Genomic DNA, 25,030 nt, shown 5'->3' with positions numbered 1-25,030 from the left:
TTACTTCAGCCGTAAAAGATTCGCGAAAACTAATTCTGTCGCAATAGAACAGCGTGTAGGCTTTTTAATAGCAAAATCAATATCGAGAATAGCAAAACACACCAGTAGTCATCAATAAATTAGTACTCAGAGGAAATTATCCTTTTTTCGTAAAAAGTACTTTTTAATTCTCTCCGTGATACAGAGCGCCCTCTAGTAGCACTTCACGTAAACTCGACAGTTTTATACAAATTTAACAAAGCGCCATCTAGTTGTCGGTAGACAAAGCAATAATCCACCCCTTGTAACATAATTCTGTGATCGTAACACCCCTTGTTTGAATTTTCACCCCTTCAGGGGCGCCACTAGTAACCGTAGAAGTTTTTGGAAAACTTGTGTCCCATTCCATATACAAATAAAAAATTCGACGTCGAACTTTCTATTAAAAATAACAATTGGCAAACCCGATAGTATCCTCATAAAAATGTTTTTGATTGGGGGGCACATCTGATTTACCTCGATATTTTATATAAATTGGTAAATAGAATGCCTAAATCAAAATTAAATGAAAAAGATTCCAATTGCTTGAGCATTTTAACATAAGTATTCCCAATTTCACTTAAACGCAATAAATCTTGAGTAATCAGAAGATTTTAAAACCAAGAAAATTCCTGAATCCGCTTTTTTCTGACTCGAAAGGAATCAAGTTGGTACTGATGCGGACATCACGCGTCGTCAAAAAAATTTCAAAATATTTGCGTTTTTAACCCCAATAGAACTAGCCGCAAACTCAATCGCACAAAATACACGTTTTGAGCTCTCCAGACTTATTTCCGCGCGTTAAAACCGCGATTTCTGATAAATTTTTCGAAAAATGCGCTTACCTTAAATATCCCAACAAAATGACCAGAAATTGCTGCAAAAGTGTCCACAATACAAGCATTCTAGTTCACAAACTTAAATAAACACTAAGAAACACGTTTATATCAAAACAGCGTCAAAAGATCGAATTTTTCTTTAGTTTTTCACTATTTTCACAGCACAACAAAACATTTGAACGAACACGGCGATGTCAAAATCACCAACCAATCACAGACGAGTACGGGAGCGGTGAATTTAAACTTAACCGTGCGCCTTTTTAGTAACAACCTAAAAATGGTAGAAAAAGAAAAAAACTGAGTGACCTGAGACCGTCACATAAAAGTCAGAACCTACTAAATCCAAACTCTAAAATTTAAGCAGCACCACTTTTTACCGAGTCGGAATGTATAAAAAAATTTTAATGTGATTTTCACTTAAATTACCCCAATTCAATCGCAACACGATTTCTAGTTTTCGGTTTCATTTACGCCCATTAAAATTCAAACATATTTTCATAAAAATCCTTTTGATTGGAAGAACACCCCCTTGATTTACCTTCATGTTTTATACGACGTGAGTTGGCAAATAAAATCCCTAAATCTAAACTAAATCAGGGAGATTCCAACAGTTTGGCAATTTTAACATATCAAAGTAGCCCCAATTTCATCTAAACGCACTAAATCTTGCTAGAGATCAGACAACTTGCAAAGCAAGAAAATTCCTGAAATTGCCACTTTTCGCTTACTCGAAATAAATCAAGTAGGTCGTCGAAAAAATTTATTCACGATTTTAACCTAAATGGAAATAGCCCCCAACTGAATCGCACAAAAGACACGTTTGAACTATCCGAACTCATTTTCGCTCGTTAAAAGTGCCATTTCCGGTCAATTTTTGGAAAAATGTGCTTACCTTGAATATCCCAGCAGAATTTCCAGAAATTGTCACAAAAATATCCACAACACAAGACTTCTAGTTCACAAAGTCAAACAAACACTAAAAAACACATTTCTAACAAAACAACATCAAAAGATCCGCATTTTCATTAGTTTTTCACTGTTTTCACAGCACAACAAAACATTTGAAGAAGGCCCGGTGCTGTCAAAAACACTGACCAATCACAGACGAGTACGGGAGCGGTGAATTTAAACTTAACCGTGCGCCTTTTTAGTAACAACCTAAAGATGGTAGAAAAAGAAAAAAACTGAGTGACCTGAGACCGTCACATAAAAGTCAGAACCTACTAAATCCAAACTCTAAAATTTAAGCAGCACCACTTTTTACCGAGTCGGAATGTATAAAAAAATTTTAATGTGATTTTCACTTAAATTACCCCAATTCAATCGCAACACGATTTCTAGTTTTCGGTTTCATTTACGGCCATTAAAATTCAAACATATTTTCATAAAAATCCTTTTGATTGGAAGAACACCCCCTTGATTTACCTTCATGTTTTATACGACGTGAGTTGGCAAATAAAATCCCTAAATCTAAACTAAATCAGGGAGATTCCAACAATTTGGCAATTTTAACATATCAAAGTAGCCCCAATTTCATGTAAACGCACTAAATCTTGCTAGAGATCAGACAACTTGCAAAGCAAGAAAATTCCTGAAATTGCCACTTTTCGCTTACTCGAAATAAATCAAGTAGGTCGTCGAAAAAATTTATTCACGATTTTAACCTAAATGGAAATAGCCCCCAACTGAATCCCACAAAAGACACGTTTGAACTATCCGAACTCATTTTCGCTCGTTAAAAGTGCCATTTCCGGTCAATTTTTGGAAAAATGTGCTTACCTTGAATATCCCAGCAGAATTTCCAGAAATTGTCACAAAAATATCCACAACACAAGACTTCTAGTTCACAAAGTCAAACAAACACTAAAAAACACATTTCTAACAAAACAACATCAAATGATCCGCATTTTCATTAGTTTTTCACTATTTTCACAGCACAACAAAACATTTGAAGAAGCCCCGGTGCTGTCAAAAACACTGACCAATCACAGACGAGTACGCGAGCGGTAAATTTAAACTTGACCGTGCGCATTTTTAATGAAGCGAATTTCGTAACCTAAAATGGGAAGAATTGGGAGCTCTTTTAAGAGTCGGGACCTAATTAATCGTTGTAACAACGTGCGAGTTATGAAACTAAAACTGCACCGCTTTTTACCGAGTGGGAATGTAAAATTATTTCAGTTATTTGTGGTTTTCACGTAAATTGCCCCAATTTAATCGCAATACGTTTAGTATTTCCGGTAACATTTCTGTTCGTTAAAATTCCTTGTTTCTCGAAAATTGGTGTAGTTTTAATGGTCAAAACAGCACCCAGGAGCGTGTTAAAAGTGTGCACAACCCAAGAATTTGAATTCACTTAAAATCGTGTTGGCAATGAAACAAAAAGATTTTATAACTTTAACTAGTTTTTTATAATTGCGCCAAGAAAACATTTATCAATTATGTAATACTTTTTATTTGAGAAGCTAATTGTGCTTAATGTCACTATTTTCCCCACTTTGAGAGTGAAAAAAAAATGACGGAGCTCCACAAAATTGAGTTGGAGGCATACAAAGTCAGCAGAAAATACTGAATACAGTACAAATTCAAGAAATCAGGTGAAGATTTGTAAATTGAATCAGCTGTATCAAACTCAGGATTGAAAAACTGAGTCTGTATAAAGTTTAAATCGTTGTCGGTCGAAGATTCGTTCAAATATCTCTTCCAGGCTGCTCCCCTAAAATCGCTGACCCTTGTTTGTAGTACCACTGTACAGCCACTAACCTCATTATGCCCAATCAACGAGCAGAAAGCTTGTAATTGCTCGTGACAAGCGGACCCACATTAATCCAATATATCGTAAACCAATAATACAACACCGCTGTCGTTTCATATTATCTATCTGGAAATATTGGATATATCTTCAAACGTCTATGTTGGTTTCCACTTATCCAACCATTCGCTTTATCACTAATTAACGTAGTTGTCAATTCTGATAAAGAAAACACTGAAGTAGGTATAGTTTCATATTTAATATAACACTGTACTTGTACAAATAAATTTACAAGTCGGTATGTACAGATTTATAAATCTTAGGCTTAGAATTATAAATATAGTTTCATATAGAAAATTACTGGCGTAATCTTCAAAACACCTCAACATTTTAGAATTTTTCAAATCCTAAACAAATAAGCAATCCAATTCAATACATTGAGTAATCTACGTATTATATACATGATTGTTGGGAACAAAAATTATGTAGATTTTTCTGTTGTTAAACCGAGAGCCTCTGCATGTTTTCTAGCTTTCAATCTCAAATCAGCAATGCTTGAATTCTTGTGAGCCGCCGCCAATGCAGCAAAACCCAAGGGATACTGAGGGTGGCAAAGAATACTCGCTGGACCTCCGCCAACAGCTACAGCGGCAGCTGCATACTGAAACAACAACGTTTTTACCGATTCATTTTATTAGGTGTAAATTTACCTGATGCGCAGCTGTGATAAATGCAGGATCGAAAGCAGAAAATGCAGTTCCTGGCTGTGAAAATGTTCCAGAGGATAAACGATCGTAATTAGATAGTGCCACTGATCCTGGAGTTAGAGTTAGCCCTCGGAGTGCTGGCACGTTCATGTAAGGGACGACACGACAAGGTTCTAAGGGCGTACTCGTCGAAGGGCTGTGATTGCTCATCATCATGCCTAAAATGGAAAATTAGCTCAATTTAGATTACATCCAATTGTTGAATGGAGCAAAAAACAATTTTCCTCTTTTTATCGGTTTATTTTTCTTGCGTTTTTCTCCTCTCTTTTAATTTACAACATCCTGCCGCTTATATAAACATACTATAGAGTTTTTACATCTTTCATTCTAAAGCTAAAAATTTTCAGTAGCAAGATCATGCAAAGTCGCCAAAATTGAACTCAATATTTTTAGATTTACATGTGTCTTTGGTGGTATTGTGGTTTTTCAAATTTGGTAGTTTAAGAGTTACATTATAGTATTGTTTTTCAATGGTTTCCGATGCTTTAAGAAGCTTTTCAAGCACTGTTTTGTTTCAATTGTTGGTCAAAACTATGAGATTTATCAAATACAATGACACTTGAATGACGTTTCACCAACTTAACCGTTCTAGGACAAAGTCCTTAAATGAAAACTTTAATTTTTTTTTCTAAAAACTTTCTAAATAATATCTTAAGGGGCACAAACAGTGTGACCGCTTAAAAAAAAGTGATTTTTGGATTTTTCTTTAAAGAAAACTACTGCATGAATTTTTTTCAAATTTGGAGGATATATTGTTGCATAAATACAAAAGAAAAATTGAAATTTTCAGATAAAAATACTTAATTCTGGCCGAGTTATTAAGTATCTGCCAAACCACTAAAAAAAATGGTCCTCCACTAAGGCAGTGATTGCGGTCTTCACCGTGGTTGAAATAAAATAAAATAAAAGATTATTAAACTAGAAGATATTTCCCTTACGATGACTCTAGATAATAGAGAAATTTTAAAATTTAGCAAAATGACGGAGTTTTGAAAAAAAAATGTCGAATTTTGCTCGAAAATTTGATGATTTTTGGCCCGCCAAAACTACATTTTTTATACGATCAAAAAACTAGTCATCGTACTGAAAAACATATTCAAAATATACAAAAAAATTTCAAAGCGATCGAATAATTTGTCTTTGAGTTACAACTGCAGCAAATTTGAAAAATTTAGTTTGGAGAAAAACGCGTTAAAGATTATTTATCTTTATTATAGTTATTAGCTGTAATAGTTTAGTATACTAATAGCGGTAACTCAAAAATTATTTAAAATATTTATTTAAAATATTTGTATGTTATTTTTAAAGGTGTAGACTATCAAAATATGCAAAAAAAAATTATCGTTTTTTTCAAAATTTTACACTGGTTGTGCCCCTTAACAGAAAAAAATGTATGAAGAAATGGCCTCAAAAAGCAATGAATGTGATTCTACTATAACTATAACTATAACTATATTCTACTATAACTATATTCTACTATATTCTACTATAACTATAACTACTATAACAGTGATCCCGATATGTCCTGTATTTCAAAAGAATTCACAATGAATTTCACGTAAAATCCAAATCTCTCTTAAATGTTTTTATGCCTGTACTTTTGAAAATATCGCCATCCAGTTTTGAGTACCTTTTTCCATATGAAAATCAATCGGATTTAACGACGTTTTCGCACTGAAAAAATTTTGACTTGGACTGCTATGCCTACTTATTTCACGCAGAATTTCACGAAGACTCCAAACATTTACATTAACAAATAGGTGAATTTAACTTCAATTTTCTTAATGTGGTCTTTCTTTTAACAAATAGAAAGAAGTCTCAATGTTAATTAAACTATTTTTGGATAAGAAATGATAATGAAAAAAATAAGAATCGGCGAAAGTCTGAGCCAGTTTGAATCAATTTAGTTCATTCCTTTTATGTGTCTTATATAAAGATTGTTCATTTATTCATGTTATAAGAGCGTCTACATCGACGAGGTCGTTGTGATATTTTATAAGTGTTGTGCAAAAGCGGATGTTGTGATAATAATGGGCAGACGTTAATTCGAAGCAGCGTGTAAATTCCGGCAGAATTATAGTACGATAAATTCAAGTTAGAGCATTAAATAATTTAGAAGAGGCAGCAATTTGTTACTGAAATCATCTTTAAACCAAGACTCGACCCTCATAATTCTAGCTAGCCATGAATATATCATGGGCTTATGTCCCCTAACAAATCTGCGGTACATAATCGAATTTATATACAAGACTGCGCTAAAAAAATACTGCTAAGAGAAAGTTTTCAATCAAATGAAATAATTCCCCGGGAGAGCAATTTTCCAACGCTCAGTCATTCAAATGCCGGGCGTAAGATGACTGGTCCAGCGAAGAGGACGAACCCCTGGGGCCGGTAAATTACACTTACTGCCTCGCGCTCACATCAACACCCCGCAACCCCGCACCCCCACACAGAACGGCCGCAGCCCTTAACTCCGCTGTCGGCCCAGCCGCATTTCATAAAATTACATTTGCAAATAGGGGTTAAGCTGGCGCTAACTCCTCCAAGTATCAACTCCAAAAATTACCTATTTATTCACTACAACACATTCGACAACGCACATATTTTTAACTTTAATATTGGTAATTACCTTTTTGAATTTGACTTTCGTGTTTTCTGCATTTGGCTCTCCGATTCTGAAACCATACCTAAAACAAATTAGATTATTTCTCGGACATTCACTTTGAAGAAAATCGCGTAAATCTGGTTTAAGGGCGCAATCAGAAATGTCTCCATAAATAAAAATTGGGTAAAACGGCCACTACAAAGTGTAGGGCTATTCCATTAGCCCTCGTTTGACCGTCGAACTGAGTGTTTTTCTAATGTGACATTGGTTCCACACGATTTACTCAGACTAATGCCACTATTAGCAGATAATTTCCTAATGAATACGTATGATGTGTAGGGAATGGAAATCGCATCAATTAAGTGCTAGATTAACGACTTTGGGGGAGTATTAAGACTGATTGATAATGCGGAAGAGAAAGAGATGTTTCTGGAGAACGGCTAAACCGGTCACTCGAACCCTCCGATCAAACAAACCACTTAATAAATTGATCGTTTCGCTAGCACCACACTCTTTAGTTCGAATCAACGCTGATTATACTCGACCTATTCGCACTATCGTGTTTTTCTCATTTTCCCGTACAAGCGAGAGGTAATATATTACAAAGAAAATTACCTGTACTCGAGCTTCACTCAAACCCAAACGTTGGCTCAGTTCTTCTCTCATGAATGCATCAGGATAATGCGTTTCATCGAATAATCGTTCCAGCTCATTGAGTTGTTCTAAAGTAAAATTTGTACGAGATCTTCTCTGTTTTGTTGTTGCTTTACCCGAGTTACTAACGACAGAATGTCCTCTTTTGTTCAGATTCTCTTCCGAAGTTTTTTCTTGATCGTCGCCGAGGATAACTGAAAAACGGAAACATTACTTCAGTTCTGATTAATTTAATCCCGACTTTACTTTAAACTAAATAAACAGACATTGATCACATACTAAATAATAAATTTACTTTACATTGAACTCTAAAATTCAGTCTTTTTCTTAAAAAAATAACTAAAATTGAATAATGGTGGATGCGCCGGGGTCAACTAAATTTATGTTTAAGATAACTGAATTACTTTCAATTCGAGAATAAAATATCTGACAAAAAATTAAAATTTTAGTAAAAAAAGAAATAATTCAATCAATGAATTTTATTATTTTTCAAATAAAAAAATTTAAATTAAACCGAAAAACCAATTCATTTCCTAATCTGGAATTTAGTTTCCTTAATTAATTTAGATGCTGTCAGTGAGTGTGTCACTTGGCAAAATCGAGTTGTAGTTTTGCATTAGATAATTATAAAATATTCAAAAAACGTTGTTCTTTGAACCTAAACGCTGAAATTTAGAAGAGTTGATAAACAAGTCAAAAGTAGTACAACTCCAAATTTTACTCTTTTAGAAATAACATTGTAAAAGTTACGGAATTTATTAAAAGTGAAAATTTTTGGTTCTAAAAATTTTATTTCTTGCGCAAAAATTCTGGAATTTGGCACAGTTTATAAACAAATTAAAAGTAGCAAAACATTCAAATTTTACCGATTTAGAACTGTCAAAACTACGAAATTTAACAAAAATTGTTAAAAAAAATTATTTCGTCTTCAAAAAACATGAAAAACGTTTTACTTTTTTCGTCAGTTTTTCTATTGTCTAATATTTTATCAATGCAACAATTTTTGCAGTGACAGCAATAGTTAAAATTAAAAATTAATTTGAATACGACGTACGTTAATTCTTCTTAGGTAAATAGAGGCGAAATTTAAACACCCTAAAAGTTTATTATCGAAAATTTTATGATGGTGTATCGTTAAATACAGTGTTTCAACAATTAACATAAAACTTAAAATCACACGTTTAATAAACAATCTTTTTTTTTCATTTGAAACTTGCATAAAATATCGGATGTTCATTTAGATTGAATGAAAGAATTCAAGAAAATTTTCAAGAAAATATATTATTTTAATACGACGTACACGCATTTTCCACGGATAATTGAAAAATAAATTATTTAAACGCCCGTTATTTGAAAATTTTATAATAGTATCGCGAAAAATAAAGAATTTCACGTTATCTATGAAACTTTGTATTTTGCATTGTACTTGTGAAAGAATTTTTCTTTATTCTAAAACTTCTCTTTTTTTGTTCAGAAAGTAGAGAAATGTCTGTTAAAATGTCCAATTTTTCAATTTTCTTCCTTTTGAAGTCCATTGAATGCTCGGCAAATTCTTTCTATCGTTTGATTGAATTGAAATTTAAGTTTAACACGTCTGTTAATATTGATGGTTGTCACTCCCTAACATGATTAAACTTCAGTGAATAAATTTATCTAATACCTACACAAAATGATTAAAGTGCAAATACGTGTAAGCATTAAAAATGTTTTCCGTCACCCAACAAGCAACCCTAAAATAAATATAATCCCTGTGACTGGTCTCTCGCACATTTAAGGTCTTGGTTCTGATTGAGTTTGTGCGACCAGAAGGACAATCTACTTAGCGCGACGCCCTTCTACTTTTTCACCGCCTTGCTAATTTCTTTACAGAGTTTTTGTCTCCAACATTAATTAATTACATTTTCTTAATTAAAGTACCTAACGTTGAGATGTTCTCTATTACCCTCTTTAAGGTAATGTAAATGAAGAAATAATCAGTTAATTGCCGGCACCGGGGGCGGTTTTTTCCCTGGTACAACCTCTCAAGTAATTATTGTTTATGTTTTATTTTAATTTAGTATCGTTGTGATTTTTTTAGTAGTGACATTGTCTGAAATGTATTCAGATCAATCAACATGTCAAACAATGTTGATCAGAACTGTTTGGGTATCTGCTAAGGTGCGAATTCAAGCGTGTAGCGGCAGGACAGCAGGAAGGGTGGAGCGAAACGAAACGAGCCGGTAAAGCTTCCCCTGAGAGGAATTAGCGTAGACAACACTCGAATTTAATGCGCTACCTCCCAGGGGTAATAAAGCTATAGCGAAATAGGGCCTAGATTAATTTAATTCCATTACTTTAATGAGGATACAAAATATACCAACGTCGCTGTTCACGTCTAAATAAAACTGGAAGCTAGTGCATTTTACGCAGCCTGCCAAAAGATTCGGATTTAACGACACGCTCAAGTAATTGCTTCAATCGATTTAGGCGCATTGCACTGATTGGAATTACCAATATCGACAGCCGGAGTGCTAACTCCGCGCATCTCGACGCTGCTCTAAACCCACACCGCTGAAAATTTGCACATTGTTTACACCCTTTTACACCAAATCCACATATTAATTAACTTCGCGTTTTAAATATATCTCCAACATAAAGCTGGGGCACTAAAATCCGCCATTTCAAAGACTAAATTGCGTGCCACAAACATCTATCCTCAGACCTTAATTGCTTCCATATATTTCGCGCCAATCGCAGCAATTTACTTGCCCCAGAAAATAACATAAGTAAATTGTTGGGCAACTTTTTCTAAAACTGTCAGTGTTGAAAATGGTGGATGCGCCCTAATTGGGTTTTATATTTTGTTTTCTTAAATTTAATTTTTTTTTACTTTTTTAACTAAAATTTTCATAGCTGTAACGCTAACACAATGAGATTTCAAAATGTTAGCACTTCCAAAATGCAAAAGTTGCAATAATAAAATTTATAATTTTTAGGGTAAACCAAAAAAAAAACTTTATATGTATCTTGATTCAAAGTTTTGGATTTTAGCAGAGATAATAATTAAATCAAAAGTAGTAAAACCTCTAAATTGTACTATTTGAAGATTAAAACTACCAAAGTTACGAACTTTAATTAATGGAAATTTTTAATCCGTCTTCAAAATAAAAATTTTTAAGATTTTTTGTTTCTTCCTCCCAACAGTTGTTAATCAGTCAAAAGAAGTAAAATCTCCTTTATTTACTGTTTTTGGATTAAAACTGTCAAATTTACCGAATTTGATAGAAAGAGGTGGACATTCTTGGTTTGTCTTGAAAATGAAATTTTCTAAAAACGTTGTTTCTTCATCCAAAATCCCGGAATTTAACAGAGTTGATAAACGAGTCAAAAGTAGTAAAACGTCTAAATTGTACTGTTTGAAGATTAAAACTGCCAAAGCTACGGAGTTTAATATAAAATATTGGACATTTTTAGTCCGCCTTCAAAATAAAAATTTCTTGATCTCAAATTTCGGACATTACCAACAGAGTTGAAAAACAAGCCACAGATAGTGTAACCTCAAAATTTTACTGTTTTTGGATTAAAACTTTTAAATTTACCGAATTTAATAGAAATTTGTCAGTTTGTCAGAAATAAAATTTTCTAAAAACATTGTTTCTTTATCAAAAATTTGAAAATTTGGCAGAGTTGATAAGCAAGTCTAAAGTAGGAAAACTCCTTAAATGTACGGTTTAAGATTAAAACTACCAAAGTTTCGGGCATTAATATAAAGTGTTTAAAAATTTTAGCCCGTCTTCAAAATGAAAATTCTGATTTCTGTTTTTTGTTCCTAAGATTAGGACTTTTCCGACAGTTGATAAACCGGTCGAAAAAAGTAAAACCTCCACATTTTAGTGTTTTCGGTTTTAAACTGTCAGATTTACGGGGTTTAATAGAAAGAGGTGGAAATTTTCGTTCGTGTTGAAAATCAAATTTTCTGAAAACATTGTTTCTTTGTGAAAAATTCCGAAATTTAATAGAGTTGATAAACAAATCAAAAGTAATAAAACCTCCAAATTTTATTGTTTTTAGAATAACCCTGTCAAAATTGCGAGATTTAATAAATAACTAAAAACATTTTTAGTTCGTCTTGAAAATAAAAATTTCTAAAACATTTTTTCTTGTGCGAAAATTTTGAAATTTAGCACAGTTGATAAACAAATTAAAAGTAATAAAACCGTTAGTTTTCACCGTTTTAGAAGTCAAACTGTGAATGTTGAAATTTGACAAATAATATATTAATAGTCCGTCTTTTAAAAAAACAAAACGAATTATAAACCGAGTGATACCAAAACGCTTAAAACAATATAATAGTTTCGATAAAAAGTTTCGATAAAAAAAAAACTGTAATTCTGAAATCATTATTATTTAACAAAGAAAAATGTGTTGAAACCAAGAGCTTTAGACTTTTATTTCAATTTTTTTATACTGCAGAACTCCTTAGCAATGTATCATTACGTTGATCCGCGAATTTTAGAACATCTTGTAGTTTTGGCTTTAAAACAAAGAAAGCTGGAGACTACTATTTCTCCGAAAAACTTTTGTTCTAAAGTAAATCAGAGAATTTAAGAGTAAAATTAAGTGAGTTTACCTAAAGATGTGAATAAATATTTATGCACTAAAGCTCAAAACTCCTAAAAATGCTAAATTCACTAAGTAGTCAAAAATTACAAGCTTCAATTTGCAACTGAAAAGTTTTTCTAGCGCGAGAAATATATTGATGCCACAATAGATTTTTTTCACCGTTTCGTGTGTCCTCTAAATTGTCAGCAGGTTTGTTGGGGTTGTTTGTTTGAAAACATGTCCTTCCTGATTACGACTTCTTTGTTTCTGTTTCCCATCAAATTTGGTAAAACTGGCAATAAACCAGGAATGTTTACTGATTCCTGTCTAGACTTGGTGGACGTGAAAATTGGTTTTTCGTGCAAAACTCGTCGATTAAATAAATAATGTGTTACAAACCTGGTACAGATCGCATTGTGTTATATTCGCTAGACAAAAGTCGCATTATCACTGGTGATTAAGATAGATGAGTCTTTCTCTACAGTTGCAGTCATAACAAGATTGGGAGTTTGTATTTGTTTTATTTACAGTTCGTTTGGCATGACAGAGCCCCTGTGTTTGCCATTCGATGTTCCGTGCTATCGACAAAGAGGATCAACAAAGATAGAAAAAGGAGGTGGAGTTTATCAGCATGATTTAAATTGCTAAAATGGGCGTTTTATGTTTTTATTCAATCAAATCTAACTCAACAGAAGACAATCCAATTTAGATTTTGTTTCCAATTTTGTTAGAAAAACCTTTATTCTATTACAAGACAAATCAATGGGGGAGCAATTTAACTTGTCGGAACAACGAGCAGTCATTGCCATCCCGGTTATCGAATTATCATTGATTTCTGCCACATCGATTTCTTCAAGAGGCGCTCCTGAACATCACATTCAACCTACACCTGAAAACTCAGGTGATGACAACTTGAAAAAAAAAAACTGATAAAGAATTCAATCACATTTTATTACAATCAATAAAACCACTAAATAACGTCTCGTCAACCACATTTTGAAAAATAAATTACTCGGTGACAACTCAACAAGTTAACTTCACCAGAAGATGCGACGGCTAAGGAAAACTGGTCTCACCTTTAACAGTATTAAGTTGTCAAGCTTTGAAGATTTTCTCTGTTAAAATAGGCGAAAATAAATAAATCGATGAGTAAAACATGAATTATTAACCTGGAATGAATATTGGACCTTTCAAGTTCGGAAATTAATTATTCAGTGTTCGTTCAAAATCGCTTTAACGTTTCACCACATCATTTTTCGGTGGATTTGTCGAAGAAGACAACTTTTTATTTGAATTGACGGCATTTTAACAATATAATATAAAATTTGACGCGTTTGTATTAATTACAAACCGTTGACAAACAATAGCACTGATTTAGTTAACATTTTTTTGACGCCGTTATCAAAATTTGTTAACACTGCGACAGATAAAAACAAGAAACACGAACTTTCATTTAAGGCGAATGCGAAAGCAACAACTAAATTAAATTTTACTGGCCATATTTATCGTTTTATTACTTCGTGCGAAGGGGAAACTTGGTAAATGAGAAAAAACGTAAGCACTTCGTTAAAATTCAAATTTTTTAAGTTGAAGTAAACGCAATGCTAGTAAACAATTCTAAATTAAGAAAAAAAGTGTACGAAAAACACACTACCTTTTTTATTTCCGGAGAAATTACAGCGGGGGCAACTTTGCACCCCATTTTTAAGGAAAAATAGCTTAAATATTGAGAAAAAAATTTTCTATCTGTAAACTAAAAAACACCACTTTAACCAAGATGGAGTTAACTTGTTTCAGTTAAGTAAATTTGGTTTTATTCACTGACAATCACAAAGTATCGGTCCTTGACTCAATTTCCAGAAATTCGAAACCAAAAAGCAAAAATTCCTATTTCAGTAATAGGGCAGATCAGAAGTATTTCATAGATCATTTATAGTCATGACAATTTCACGGAATCGCCCTGTTGCTGTTTTTTTTATTAGCCACCTTTTTGCCTATAAATTTGAATATCAAGTTAACTCGAACAACTTCCGTTTATTGCTCGTAATAATTTTTATAGTCGGTCCAATTTAACAGTTAGTTCGTCCTAATACTTGAAACAATTTTTTCGAGATGTCACCACACCGGAGTTTTTTTTTAAACTTGGCCCGACAGTTTATCAAGTTTAAAAATATCGAAAATTGTCATCCATTGTCTGCAGAACATAAAGGGTCGACCCTTATTTGAATAGTAATTAAATTCATCTGTATTTCGTTTTAATTAAATGTAGAAACCATTGATAATGCTATAAACTGATTAAAGTGGTGGTCGTTCTAACATTGCTCTGAGCAAATTGTAATTGGATTAGGAAAACTCAGATTGTAAATTTATAGCTGCGGTCTTATAGAACCGGAGATCAATATGAAAATTGATACATCAAAGTCAAAATAATGCGATTTTTGCCGACGGTTGTAAAAAGTTCTTCTTTTTTAAAAAGTGTTGACATTTAGAACTCACATAGTTTCCTATCGTCGTTGTGCACACTTTTATCCACATGATCTTGTTTGTCATCTTCATTTTTTTCACTCGCGACAGTTTCGGGGCACGATTTGGAGTCTTCGAGATCAATGGGAGAAGAAGAACAGTAACTATTTTTAGGTGAAGGAGTTTTAACTTCCGTGTTATTATCAAACCACTTAGCACCTAAAGTCTGATTAACGACGGGTTCATTCGCGCTTTCTGTTTTGTCCGGATTGTAAGTAGAATTGTACAAAATTTGTGCATTGTTGAGTCTGAGATCAATTCCAAAAGTCTGCTGTTGCGAGTTATTTTTTTGAATGTCGGAAATAAGCCAATTCTTTGGTCTCTTCGTATCTTCCGAAGGTGTCGTCTGGAACTCTTCTTCCATTTTAATAGACGGTGAAGTCTTGATCGAAGAAGTCAAATTGAGACACTGCTCACTCACTGTAGTATTGTTGTTATTTTCGAAAGACTTAGACACGAATTGTGTTAATTTCTCCATGATAATAGTCGATAATCTGTGTTATGTTTTGGGGGATCATATGAAAACTGAAATCACCATTTCAAATCTGGGAGTTGGGTTACTATAGAAACCCGGAGTCGAAACTAGACGGTGGAGTTGCGGTCCGGGATTGCTCCACCTCTGATTATACAAAGAACGGCTCTCATTGGAGGGGCTACATTAAGGGGTTGGATTCGGATTTTCTCCACGAGTTATTCCCTTTATTTATGACTATGAGATAAGTCAATAGCTTACTCTCTAAGTGGCTGACATTTTTTACCACTTGTTTTTCCTACTGCCATAATTATGCAGATTTACGATAATGATTGTCGGTCGCATAAAATTTAATACTAACTTCAAATTACACAACTTTATGATGAATACGTATCACATATTTATGCTAATACTTTGCCATAACACACATTATTTTCAAACTCATTTTTGCAACACTGTTGCCCCAACAATAACATCAAAAAAACACTAAATACAAAGTTAACACCAAATTTCCAATACAATCTTCAGTCTCCACTTAATAATACAATTTCTTTGCCTCCAAGCGACAATCTGCTACAAATTGTACAATTTTAGATGTCCATCAGTTTCTGTCGTAAAATCTAGAATTGTCTATTTTGATTTTCTTAATTAAAGTAGGTAATTTAAATTTCTTGGATCTAATAACTCACTGGAAAATACAAAATGTGTTTACAAAATGAAAATATCTTTTAACAATAAAATAAACGAAATCGTAAAACACAGAATGATATCAAAAACATTTTTTTTATATTTTTAAACAGTTAAAAAGAACAAAATTTAACATTTAAAAGTGTTTGCAAAATTGCAAAAGATTGTGATCCAGTGACCCTCATACTTATGTTTACAAGACTTTACAGCTGAAGTTTTTAAATTTCACAAAATTTTGATCACTGATTTGTATTCATATTTGAAGAAGACTCATTAAGAACTAAAATCCTTAAAATATTTTTTTATTTTTGAAGGCTAGAAAGCAACGAATTTGGAATGAATGGAAAACTAACAAAACAACTTTTTTGGAAAAAACAAAAAAGTGGAATAAAAAAACTACTGTTCAACTTTTAAATATCCAAAAAACTGAACTAAAATGTGAGATATTCCGATTCAATTTTTAACCAACGAAATCAGATTACGGAATCAAAATATTTTTAGTACTGAACAAAAAACTACTTTATTTTATTTGTTTTGTTATAAAACAACACAATTTCCAAAATTTACGATTTTCAATTTGTTGTAAAAAACGTCACGTTATTATATAACCAGAGGCGTGAAAAACTGAGCAAAAACTGAATTAAATTTCGATTGGCATCGGCGTTGTATAATTAAATCTTCACCTTTTTGTGCTTAAAACGAATCAGTGCGTTGTACTCGTAAGATCAAATCGATTTAAATAATTAAGTTCTTTCTTAGGACGGCGATGACAGATTAAAGGATGTCTGCAACTTACCTTGCATTATAATAATTTGCTTTGCATGCAAACCCTTTTCTGGCTCAGATCTCTCGACGTAGTAATAGAAACGATATTTTAATGTAAGTAATGAGGTGCAAATCGTATCGTTTAATTATCAAATCGTAAATGAAGTCTTAGGTTGTACTTTATGCGTCTCGTTTCCCTTATAGAAGGGTTAGTTGCTTGGCAACAAATTTGATGGTATTAAAATCCGAAGTTTCCACGTCTTGCGGCAACATCTTCGACTCACAACTCGAACTAATTAGATAATTAATAAAATCACTTCTTATTAAGAGAACGTAAGGAAATTGTAATTAATTTAAGGATTAGGTGAAAGAAATAAGACAAGTTAATTGTGGTGAACTTTCATTTTAACTTTTGTTCAGAAACAATATTAACTTATAAAAAATAATACATTTGACATGTACTTAAAGAAATAATAGTTGTGAAAACTTTAACAAAGAATACATGAGCTGAATAAACAATTTTTTTACAGAATAGATCACTTCATTTTAAACGTACTGACTGACATATTCTTTATTAAAGTGACATAATTCAGTTATTAACACTTTACACCAATCACAATTGTTAACTGAAGACGAGGATAAATACGGGACATGAAAATCTATTTAGCCTGTGCAGAAATTGAAAAAAATACGAAACAGAAAATTTATTCTTTGCGCTACGTGGCTAAACAAATAATCACACCTAAATAAAACTAACTTAAAAATGAGACAGGAATGCGTGGTACACGCAAAAGGAATGGATCACGGAGTGTTGAAGGAACGAAGACTTCTGTAGCCGAAAGGACAACTCATTCACACGCAAAAAAAAACAAAACAATAAACAACGATGAGTAAATATTGCATCTAGAAAAATGAACGAAATGTTGAGGGTCTCACTTATATCGTCGTTAAATTAAATTTGATACCAAGGTTTTTGGCAAGTACTGTACAAAAATCGATAACATCTATAAAAACCATTGACTAATACTTGCAAGTCTTATTATAGTTATATCTAGAAGTATCACAAATAAACTTTAAGGATTTCATGTTCACTAACTTATTATCACATGACTTTATATATTACAAAACTCATTCATTCTCGGGCCTGGCAAATCACAGTGGATTTTTAGGATCAGGGAAGGACTAGGTTTAGGTGCCAGAAGTCCTCAAAGGATCAAGGTTTACAAAGACCGATATAACAACAGATTCCGCCTTTCCTTCTTCAAATTTATAAAAATTTGAAAGAGAAAGAAACGTACTTCTGTTAAGCACTCACACAACGCTTTTAACAAACAGAACCTAGAATACCAAACCACATGCATAGCTACTTATTCTATAATTTATCCAACTTAAGTGTATAACTTTCAACCTTCAATTATCTAACAATCAAACTGATGCTTAGTTAAATAAGTGCACTGTAGAATTACTTAGACTTACGGTTAAACGCTACACACTTAAGTGCTTTTTTTCGGAAATCCCACGTTAACATTAATTTTTTAGTTAAACCTATACTCAGTCTTTTGTTACTATGTAAAAAACAAAAACAAATCAATACTTCTTAAATTAGGTGACAGTTAACAATAACAACTTTCGAGTATAGGTTCTCCTTGTTGATATTTGAATAGTTTCTAAAGAACCCACCCTCTTGATCCTGGTAAAACCTGACTTGCCTATCTTGACAGTTTTCAAGTTGCCCCACCCCGGTTCTAGAATTGTCTATTACCCCCGGAACCCTTTAATAAAACACAAATCAGTAAGAATTTGCTGCTCAATCATGCTAACCTGCGTGTGACTTCATATCCCATAAAGTGTTGAAAGTCTCTCATTAAGCTGCGGTGGAAATTGGTCGCTAAATCTTCGCCAGTTCTCTGGACCAACTTGCGTCTTAAAACTGTGTAAAATCTAACAAAACAAAATAAAACACTGTCTGTCGACACCCCAGAAATACAAACCTTAATAAAAGCCTCTTTTAAATCGTCTTTGGGCGTAATCCATGACGCTACTGCGTCACAAAAGAAGATGAAATCATTTACTACACCTCCAGGGTTCAACTGGATCATTTGACACATTCCACGAAAAGCATTGTCTTTCTCCTCGTTATCTCTGATATTTCGCAATGATATGCACCTGCAAGAACGCGAATAAACTTACATTTTTAAAAGCCTGCGAAAATGCAAGTGTTTCAGTTATGCCAATGGAAACGGGCACGCCGCCTGTAAAGCAGACTATCCTACAGACATTAGAACCCACAGCTATTAATATTTCTTTATACGCCATGGCAGCACGTTCAGAAGAAAAGAATTTCAAGAATCTATAAAATTATCAAAGTATGACTCAGTGTCTTGGCCCTAAAGTCTGCGGGTAGTCTACCTTCCAGTTAGTTTTCCACCGGAAGTGGGATAATTGCATACGTACCAATTGTTGCATCCACGGACAATTTAGCCAGGCGCCAGCATTTTTTACAAACGGAAACAGGTGAGAATGCTAGCGCCTATTTAAACATTTAATTTCTAATTTAAATTATCCCACTTGTAAAACCTCAAAGAACGATGTCCTCGAGAAGGAAAAACTTGACGTCGTTCTTTGACATTTTCGAAATGTTCGTTTGTTTTCGCGTTAATTTGTAAGAAACACTTAAAATTGTTAAAGCCTGTGCAACTATGGGTATAGTGTCACACTTGCTTTGTTTTCAACCGTCTTCAATTTGGGATTGAAGAGAGTTGTTTTTAATTTATAGTGAAAGGAGGAAGCATTAGAAGGACAATTGCTAATAAAAAAGCTTGCTTCCTCATAACAAAATAATAAAATAAATGAAAAACAAAACTAATTGGATTAATAGGTAGAAATAAATAATAAAAAGAGGGTTTACAGACCACTGTCGTACAAACTGTTGTAACATGGGCGCGACATCATGGGGGCAGACAAAACCTAGTCGACCAATTGTTATGGCTATACCGAGAACAAAAACAACAAAAAACTCAACTTAATTACAAATAAATCATTACAAGTCATGTAACTATAAATAAGTATCAATTATAGATAATAAAATATGAAATGATAGTACATACAATGAACAAAATCAGTGCTTGATAAAAACAGAACTGTCTGTAAAGAAATAAATGGAAAAATTATACGTAAATACTGAAATAAATGACAGTGTTTGGTCGGTCTTATACAGTGGATCCCATTTATTTTTGACGTTTCACTCGGAGACGAAAAACTTCACACAGTGTTAACTAAAAGAAATACATTTTGGGAACAGGACTTTCAACAGCAAACAAAAAAACACCAATTCTCATTTTCATAAGAATTGAAAAAATAAACCAAATCAACCTGATTCACTGCAAATCAACCAACAAAAATTTATAATTCAGGATTCACTGTAAACAAAGTTCCAATTTTATCAACACTGTTGCACTTTAGATGCTCGCAAAACGCATCTTCATGTTGCTAATTTAAGAACACAAATTAAAAATCAAGATCCACATATCAATGAAACCAAGCGTCTCAGACAAAACATTTGCGTGAATTGTATTTTCATTGATGTGTTTCACTTACAACTTATTAATAGCAACAATGCTTGAAGAAAACAATTACAGCTATTCCCACAAGAACCGTGCACTTGATATCGAATCCCAGTAGTAAGAAAACAAGTACACGCTTCCCGTACGGTCCAAAAACAATAACTTTTTTGCCAAATATATTTTCAGTTACGAGCACAAATCGGTTATTATTTTCAGAGAAATATGAACAGCTACAGAAATAATATCGTACCTCACACCACCCTAAAATCATTAAAAAAATAAACACAATTGCAGACAACTTGCATTTATAATTAACATGCAGGTTTTAGACCAAAAACAAGTACTAAAGACTTACCAGTATTTTCTGAAAGTGTTTTTGGAGTATTTGGCCTGTTAATAATTTCAATCAACTGATTTAATACTAAAGGTATGTATGGTCGCGTATCGGCACCTACAATTTTCAATAAATAAAAAATATAACTAATAACCAAAATTACTACCAAATTTAATACTAATCTCTCCAATCGCCCAAGTCGCGTTATTACACACTGATATATACTCTGGATTTAGATTCTGCCCAAGAATCGGCAAGAAATCAGGTATACGTGGACGAACGTGTTGAAAGCAAGCTTTGGTGAGATCTCCTAGAAGTGCAAATGACGACTGCCTTACTTCGGGCATTGAATCTTGCATACAGTGGTGCAACAAATCCATTATATTACTATTCTGAACTAGTTTTTCTATGTGACCGTCTAAACCTTCAGCTAAACCTGACAACAAATCCAGAGCTACGATCATGAAGTCCTTGTCAGGGGCGTCGAACTGCTCCGGATTCTGCGAATTTGCCTTAAAAAATGTGTGAAAAATCACTTTTTGTAGTAGATATACACACCATTTGCAGGTACAGCGTGTGTTGTACTAAAGAAACACATCTACAGTACACCGGTTCGCAGTATGGCAAAAATCCTGACTGTAGAGCCGTCGCAATACTCGAAAGACACTAAAAACGAGCATAAAATAACGATTTTTTTCGATTTTCCACAAACCTCCAAAAGTGGAAAAAGATCCTTATCTTCGTCCTTCAGGATATTCCATTTTTGTATTAACGGCGGCATTAGCATATTAATAAAGTCGGGTTTGTTTAAGTGGTGTCCCACAGAGTCGGCCAAAGTTCCGATGGCGTCGTACAAAATAAGTAAGTTCTTGTGCTGATATTTAGAGAAGGCAAACACTAAAGTTTCTAAGATAAAACCTAAATATGGCACAAGTTCCGTGCACGCCTCTTCTTCCAAAGTTGCGAACGCTGAACACGCCGCTTCTTGCACGCGTTTATTTCCGTCGAGGATTTTTTTAAGAAGTTCAGTCATTAGAGGTTTGAGATATAAATCGTGTGGTTGCGAAACCACCCAGTGCGAATATCTACTTAAAGTCCAACATGTTATCGCTCTCACTAGTGCTTTTTTGTCATTTAAACAATTGAATAAGTAAGGGATGAGCTCAGGGAGGTAGTTTACCATTCCCGACATGCAACCCTCGGCGATAGCCCCTAAGAAAACAAGCAATGTTATTTCAAATCTCTCTTAAACGTCATAGTACCTAAAGCTAAGATTCCCGACTCTTTGATATTCCAATCTTGGTGGAAAAGCGTTTCTTTAAGGATGGGTGTAAGAATCGGCAAAAGATCTTCTCTGAAGACGTTAGCGAGGACATCCAACGCTGCCGCGCTGCATTTTCTGAGATTCCAATCCGATAAAGAACCGTCATCACCATCGTCACCGTCATCGAAATCATCGTCGGCTTCAATCACGCCGTTTTCGGAGTTTGTGCCATTTTGTTGCGGATTTGCTTTTATTGTTGATTTTGATTTGTGAAAACGAGGACGGATGTCCTCTTCGCGGTCGGGGACAGTCTCGTCCTCCTCCACGTCGCCCTGCCAAAAAAATTGTTACACAAGGAAACTAACAGTTTTTGTTTAGAAACTATCCATATCGATTCCTTTTTTAACTGTTAATGCACAATCGGAGAATTAATCTTTCATTATGTAATAGTAATGCGCATTGCGATAATTTTATTATGTGAACCAATTTGATTGTATAATTAACTCTAACTTCATAACAGGTATTATCAATAAATACCACAGATAAAGAAACTAATAAATTTTAAACGCTTGTGTCGGTACAATAAAAAAATGTACCATTTTTTCTGTGGTCCTAAATAATTTTTAATCCACAGATTTTTTCGCGTATTGTATTCGGTTTTATATTACGTAATGACATCTTAAAGGTATCAACATGTAAAAAAAATACGAAGCCTGAACGTCTTCGAACCACCAGTTAAGCGCAATAATGGTGACCACCTTGACTTGAATGAGCTGTCCATATTAAGATTTGGAAAAACAACTATTTAAATTTCTTTTAATTTTTCGTTGCAACATGCATATTTTAACAATCGCAATTTCGGAAATAACACGGTTCTACTCGTTAAATCTGCAAAACATGACTATCGACAATAAAATTTGCAAACAACACTTTCCGTTCGTTTATAGTTTGCCGAAGTCATGTAAAATTCTTTGAATTCTCTTAGTATTCATTACTAGATCTATTGTCATCATATAAACTGATGATTCACAATTGAAGTAAGAATGCGGTCTGACAAAAACATATCCAGATCAAGATAATGTTATCTGATCCATAAAAATGCAATAAAAATAACAGCATTGATAGTATTGTGTTAATAAAAGCTCAACAGGAAAGAATATCAAATATTTTAGTAGCCGAATAAAAAAAATATAATTACATAACGGCCTTGAATTTTGATACTTGTTGGTAGTTTAAATAATATGCAAAAGTTGTTCGGAAAAGTCGAAAACAGGGTTACCAACATGTAAAAAAACAGAGGCCTTATGTGGTGTGGTTGAACTTACTTTGAGCAAAATAATGTCGATTTCTGAATACTTCATACTCCTCACTAACACAGGAATTAGCCTACTAAGGTAAGGTCCTAAAACGTTCCTACAAACGGGCTGTTCAGCCAAAGACAGCCAAAATTCGCAAGCTTCTAAAGCAACTCCCTCGTCGCTATCCTGAGTCCTGACTAACATGTATTCAATAATATTTTCTATCTGAGGTATAAGCCTATCAAGACGCACTTCCAACAACATTACTAAAGCCCTACAGACGTTTTTGCGAACTTCTGGATCATCATCAGTAGCCACATGAAATAAATTCTAAAAAAGAAGAAGTTAGAACAAGATATTACGATTTCGTTTTTTTTACCGTTAAAAAAGAGTCGATGTGTGACATCAGGGCCTTCGCCCGATGCGTGATGAATTGATTAACACAACCGATCGCATACGAGCGAATTTTGGGGCTAGAATGGTTAAAAAACTGGAGGAATTTTGGAATCAAAATTTCCAGTGGTCTGTTTGTTGTATCGGCATCTAGAGCCTCAGCAGAGTCCTCGCAGATTTTCTGGAGAGCCCCAAAAGCCCCCTCACAAACATTGTAATCCTGAGAGTCCAACATTGTGCATAAAGCTGGCAATAATTCTGGCCATGATGATAAGTCTCCTTTACTGGCTATAGTTGTGATTAAAATACCAACTGTGGCTCGAATTAAAGGAGAAGGGTCCCCGACAGCTTGTAAACACTCATTTTTTACGAAATTCGTTACATTCACTTGAAGATTATTGTAATGTGTTTTGACATTGTTTTTTAAGATTAAACCGCTGAGAGACCTAGTGGGCTCATCTTCTGAAGTTAGTTTCGTCAAAACAAACATTAAATAATTATTAAAATCAGGGTATTTGTTGAGCTCCTCCAATTTCTGTCTACATTAAGGAAAATAACACCGATCTATATGTGACAAAACGCAAATTATGTAAACAAACCGAGAGAAAACGGAATTTTAGAAAAACCAAACTTATGGCCAATGAAATGGAAATCTTCGGGCGGTTTTTAATCAATCTTAATTATTCAGAGATGACAATTAGAAAGGATACTTGCTGGACAGTCCTCTGAGTTGCTGTATCTGGTGATTGTGATTCCTTGAGTAAGGTTAAAATTTCTCTTAGTCCTTCTTGTTGAGGAGTCCACTCCATTTTCATGTCGTTTTTTAATTAAACCACACTTGTACAAACCAAACGGTTTCAATTTACACGTTTTGTTATAAAATTACAAAAGATGAGGCCGAGGCCGACATCGAACTTCAGCACTAACTTCACTACAAAAGAGGGGGAAGATAACCGGAACCGGAACACGAAACCTTCTCAGGGTTTTGACTACTATTTCAAACTAAACCAACCCCAAATCTACAATTTACTATCACGAAAAATCATTGTTTCATTTTTAACGTCTATACCACTTATTAATAGAATCTAAAGTGATTCTTTGAATCTGTAAATACAACTCGGAAGTGGCGCGAGATTCAAATCTTAATTTAAAAACAATTTTTTTGGAAAATTTAAAACTGTCCCATTAAACTGCTGAATTAAAAAAGAACGTGTATTATAAAATCAGTATTTGTAGAGAATCGGCGAGCTTTGGCATGATTCACTTTGCGTGTTTCTTTAATCTAGTGGAAATGTTCCACAATTAGAAGTGGGCAACCAACGATGTTTTGTTCTGTTATTTAATGTAAACACGGAACAAATTCAATCAAATACATCGAACTTGAGGTCATTTTAATAAACAAATGTAATTTTATTAATATATTTTCCAAATATTTGTGCAACTATCGTATTTATCTGAACCGTATTTATTTCTCAGTGTAAAATATTTGATATCACGTACTCAAAAATAGATACG

General features: G+C 33.6%; 2 protein-coding genes across 2 annotated transcripts; both read right to left on the bottom strand.

The window, feature by feature from the left end:
- Positions 1-4,090: 4,090 nt before the first annotated feature.
- Positions 4,091-15,269, bottom strand: LOC148167051 (uncharacterized). Its single transcript, XM_088047990.1, has 5 exons — positions 14,713-15,269; positions 7,597-7,829; positions 7,006-7,063; positions 4,320-4,534; positions 4,091-4,270 (listed from the first exon to the last, which is right to left on the bottom strand). Exons 1-5 carry the CDS (start codon positions 15,215-15,217, stop codon positions 4,091-4,093), a joined length of 1,191 nt encoding a protein of 396 aa, XP_087904116.1. The 5' UTR covers positions 15,218-15,269.
- Positions 15,270-17,050: 1,781 nt separating this feature from the next.
- On the bottom strand, positions 17,051-24,468 carry Tnpo (transportin 1). The gene is made up of 12 exons (XM_088047226.1): positions 24,226-24,468; positions 23,502-24,050; positions 23,150-23,452; positions 21,823-22,156; positions 21,273-21,772; positions 21,119-21,226; positions 20,727-21,072; positions 20,582-20,677; positions 19,576-19,651; positions 18,655-18,829; positions 18,485-18,604; positions 17,051-18,435 (listed from the first exon to the last, which is right to left on the bottom strand). The coding sequence occupies exons 1-11, from the start codon at positions 24,328-24,330 to the stop codon at positions 18,497-18,499; spliced, it is 2,700 nt and encodes an 899-aa protein (XP_087903352.1). The 5' UTR covers positions 24,331-24,468; the 3' UTR covers positions 17,051-18,435; positions 18,485-18,496.
- Positions 24,469-25,030: the final 562 nt, after the last annotated feature.

The sequence above is a fragment of the Gnatocerus cornutus genome, chromosome 10 (assembly GCF_029298725.1).
Source record: "Gnatocerus cornutus isolate USDA-ARS CGAHR chromosome 10, icGnaCorn1.1, whole genome shotgun sequence".
Classification (NCBI taxonomy): domain Eukaryota; kingdom Metazoa; phylum Arthropoda; class Insecta; order Coleoptera; family Tenebrionidae; genus Gnatocerus; species Gnatocerus cornutus.
The sequence above is the reverse complement of the archived record's forward strand: the minus strand, read 5'-3'. Positions and strand labels throughout refer to the sequence as shown.

Coding starts and splice junctions, on each gene's coding strand:
- LOC148167051 (XM_088047990.1), bottom strand. CDS start 15,217: ATGGAGAAATTAACACAATTCGTGTCTAAGTCTTTCGAAAATAACAAC. Junction 7,064..7,596: donor TGAGTGAAGCTCGAGTACAG/GTAATTTTCTTT, acceptor AATTTGTTTTAG/GTATGGTTTCAGAATCGGAG. Junction 4,271..4,319: donor TTATCACAGCTGCGCATCAG/GTAAATTTACAC, acceptor TTGTTGTTTCAG/TATGCAGCTGCCGCTGTAGC.
- Tnpo (XM_088047226.1), bottom strand. CDS start 24,330: ATGAAAATGGAGTGGACTCCTCAACAAGAAGGACTAAGAGAAATTTTA. Junction 22,157..23,149: donor TCGACATTATTTTGCTCAAA/GTAAGTTCAACC, acceptor TTTTTTTGGCAG/GGCGACGTGGAGGAGGACGA. Junction 21,227..21,272: donor ATCTTTTTCCACTTTTGGAG/GTTTGTGGAAAA, acceptor GCTCGTTTTTAG/TGTCTTTCGAGTATTGCGAC.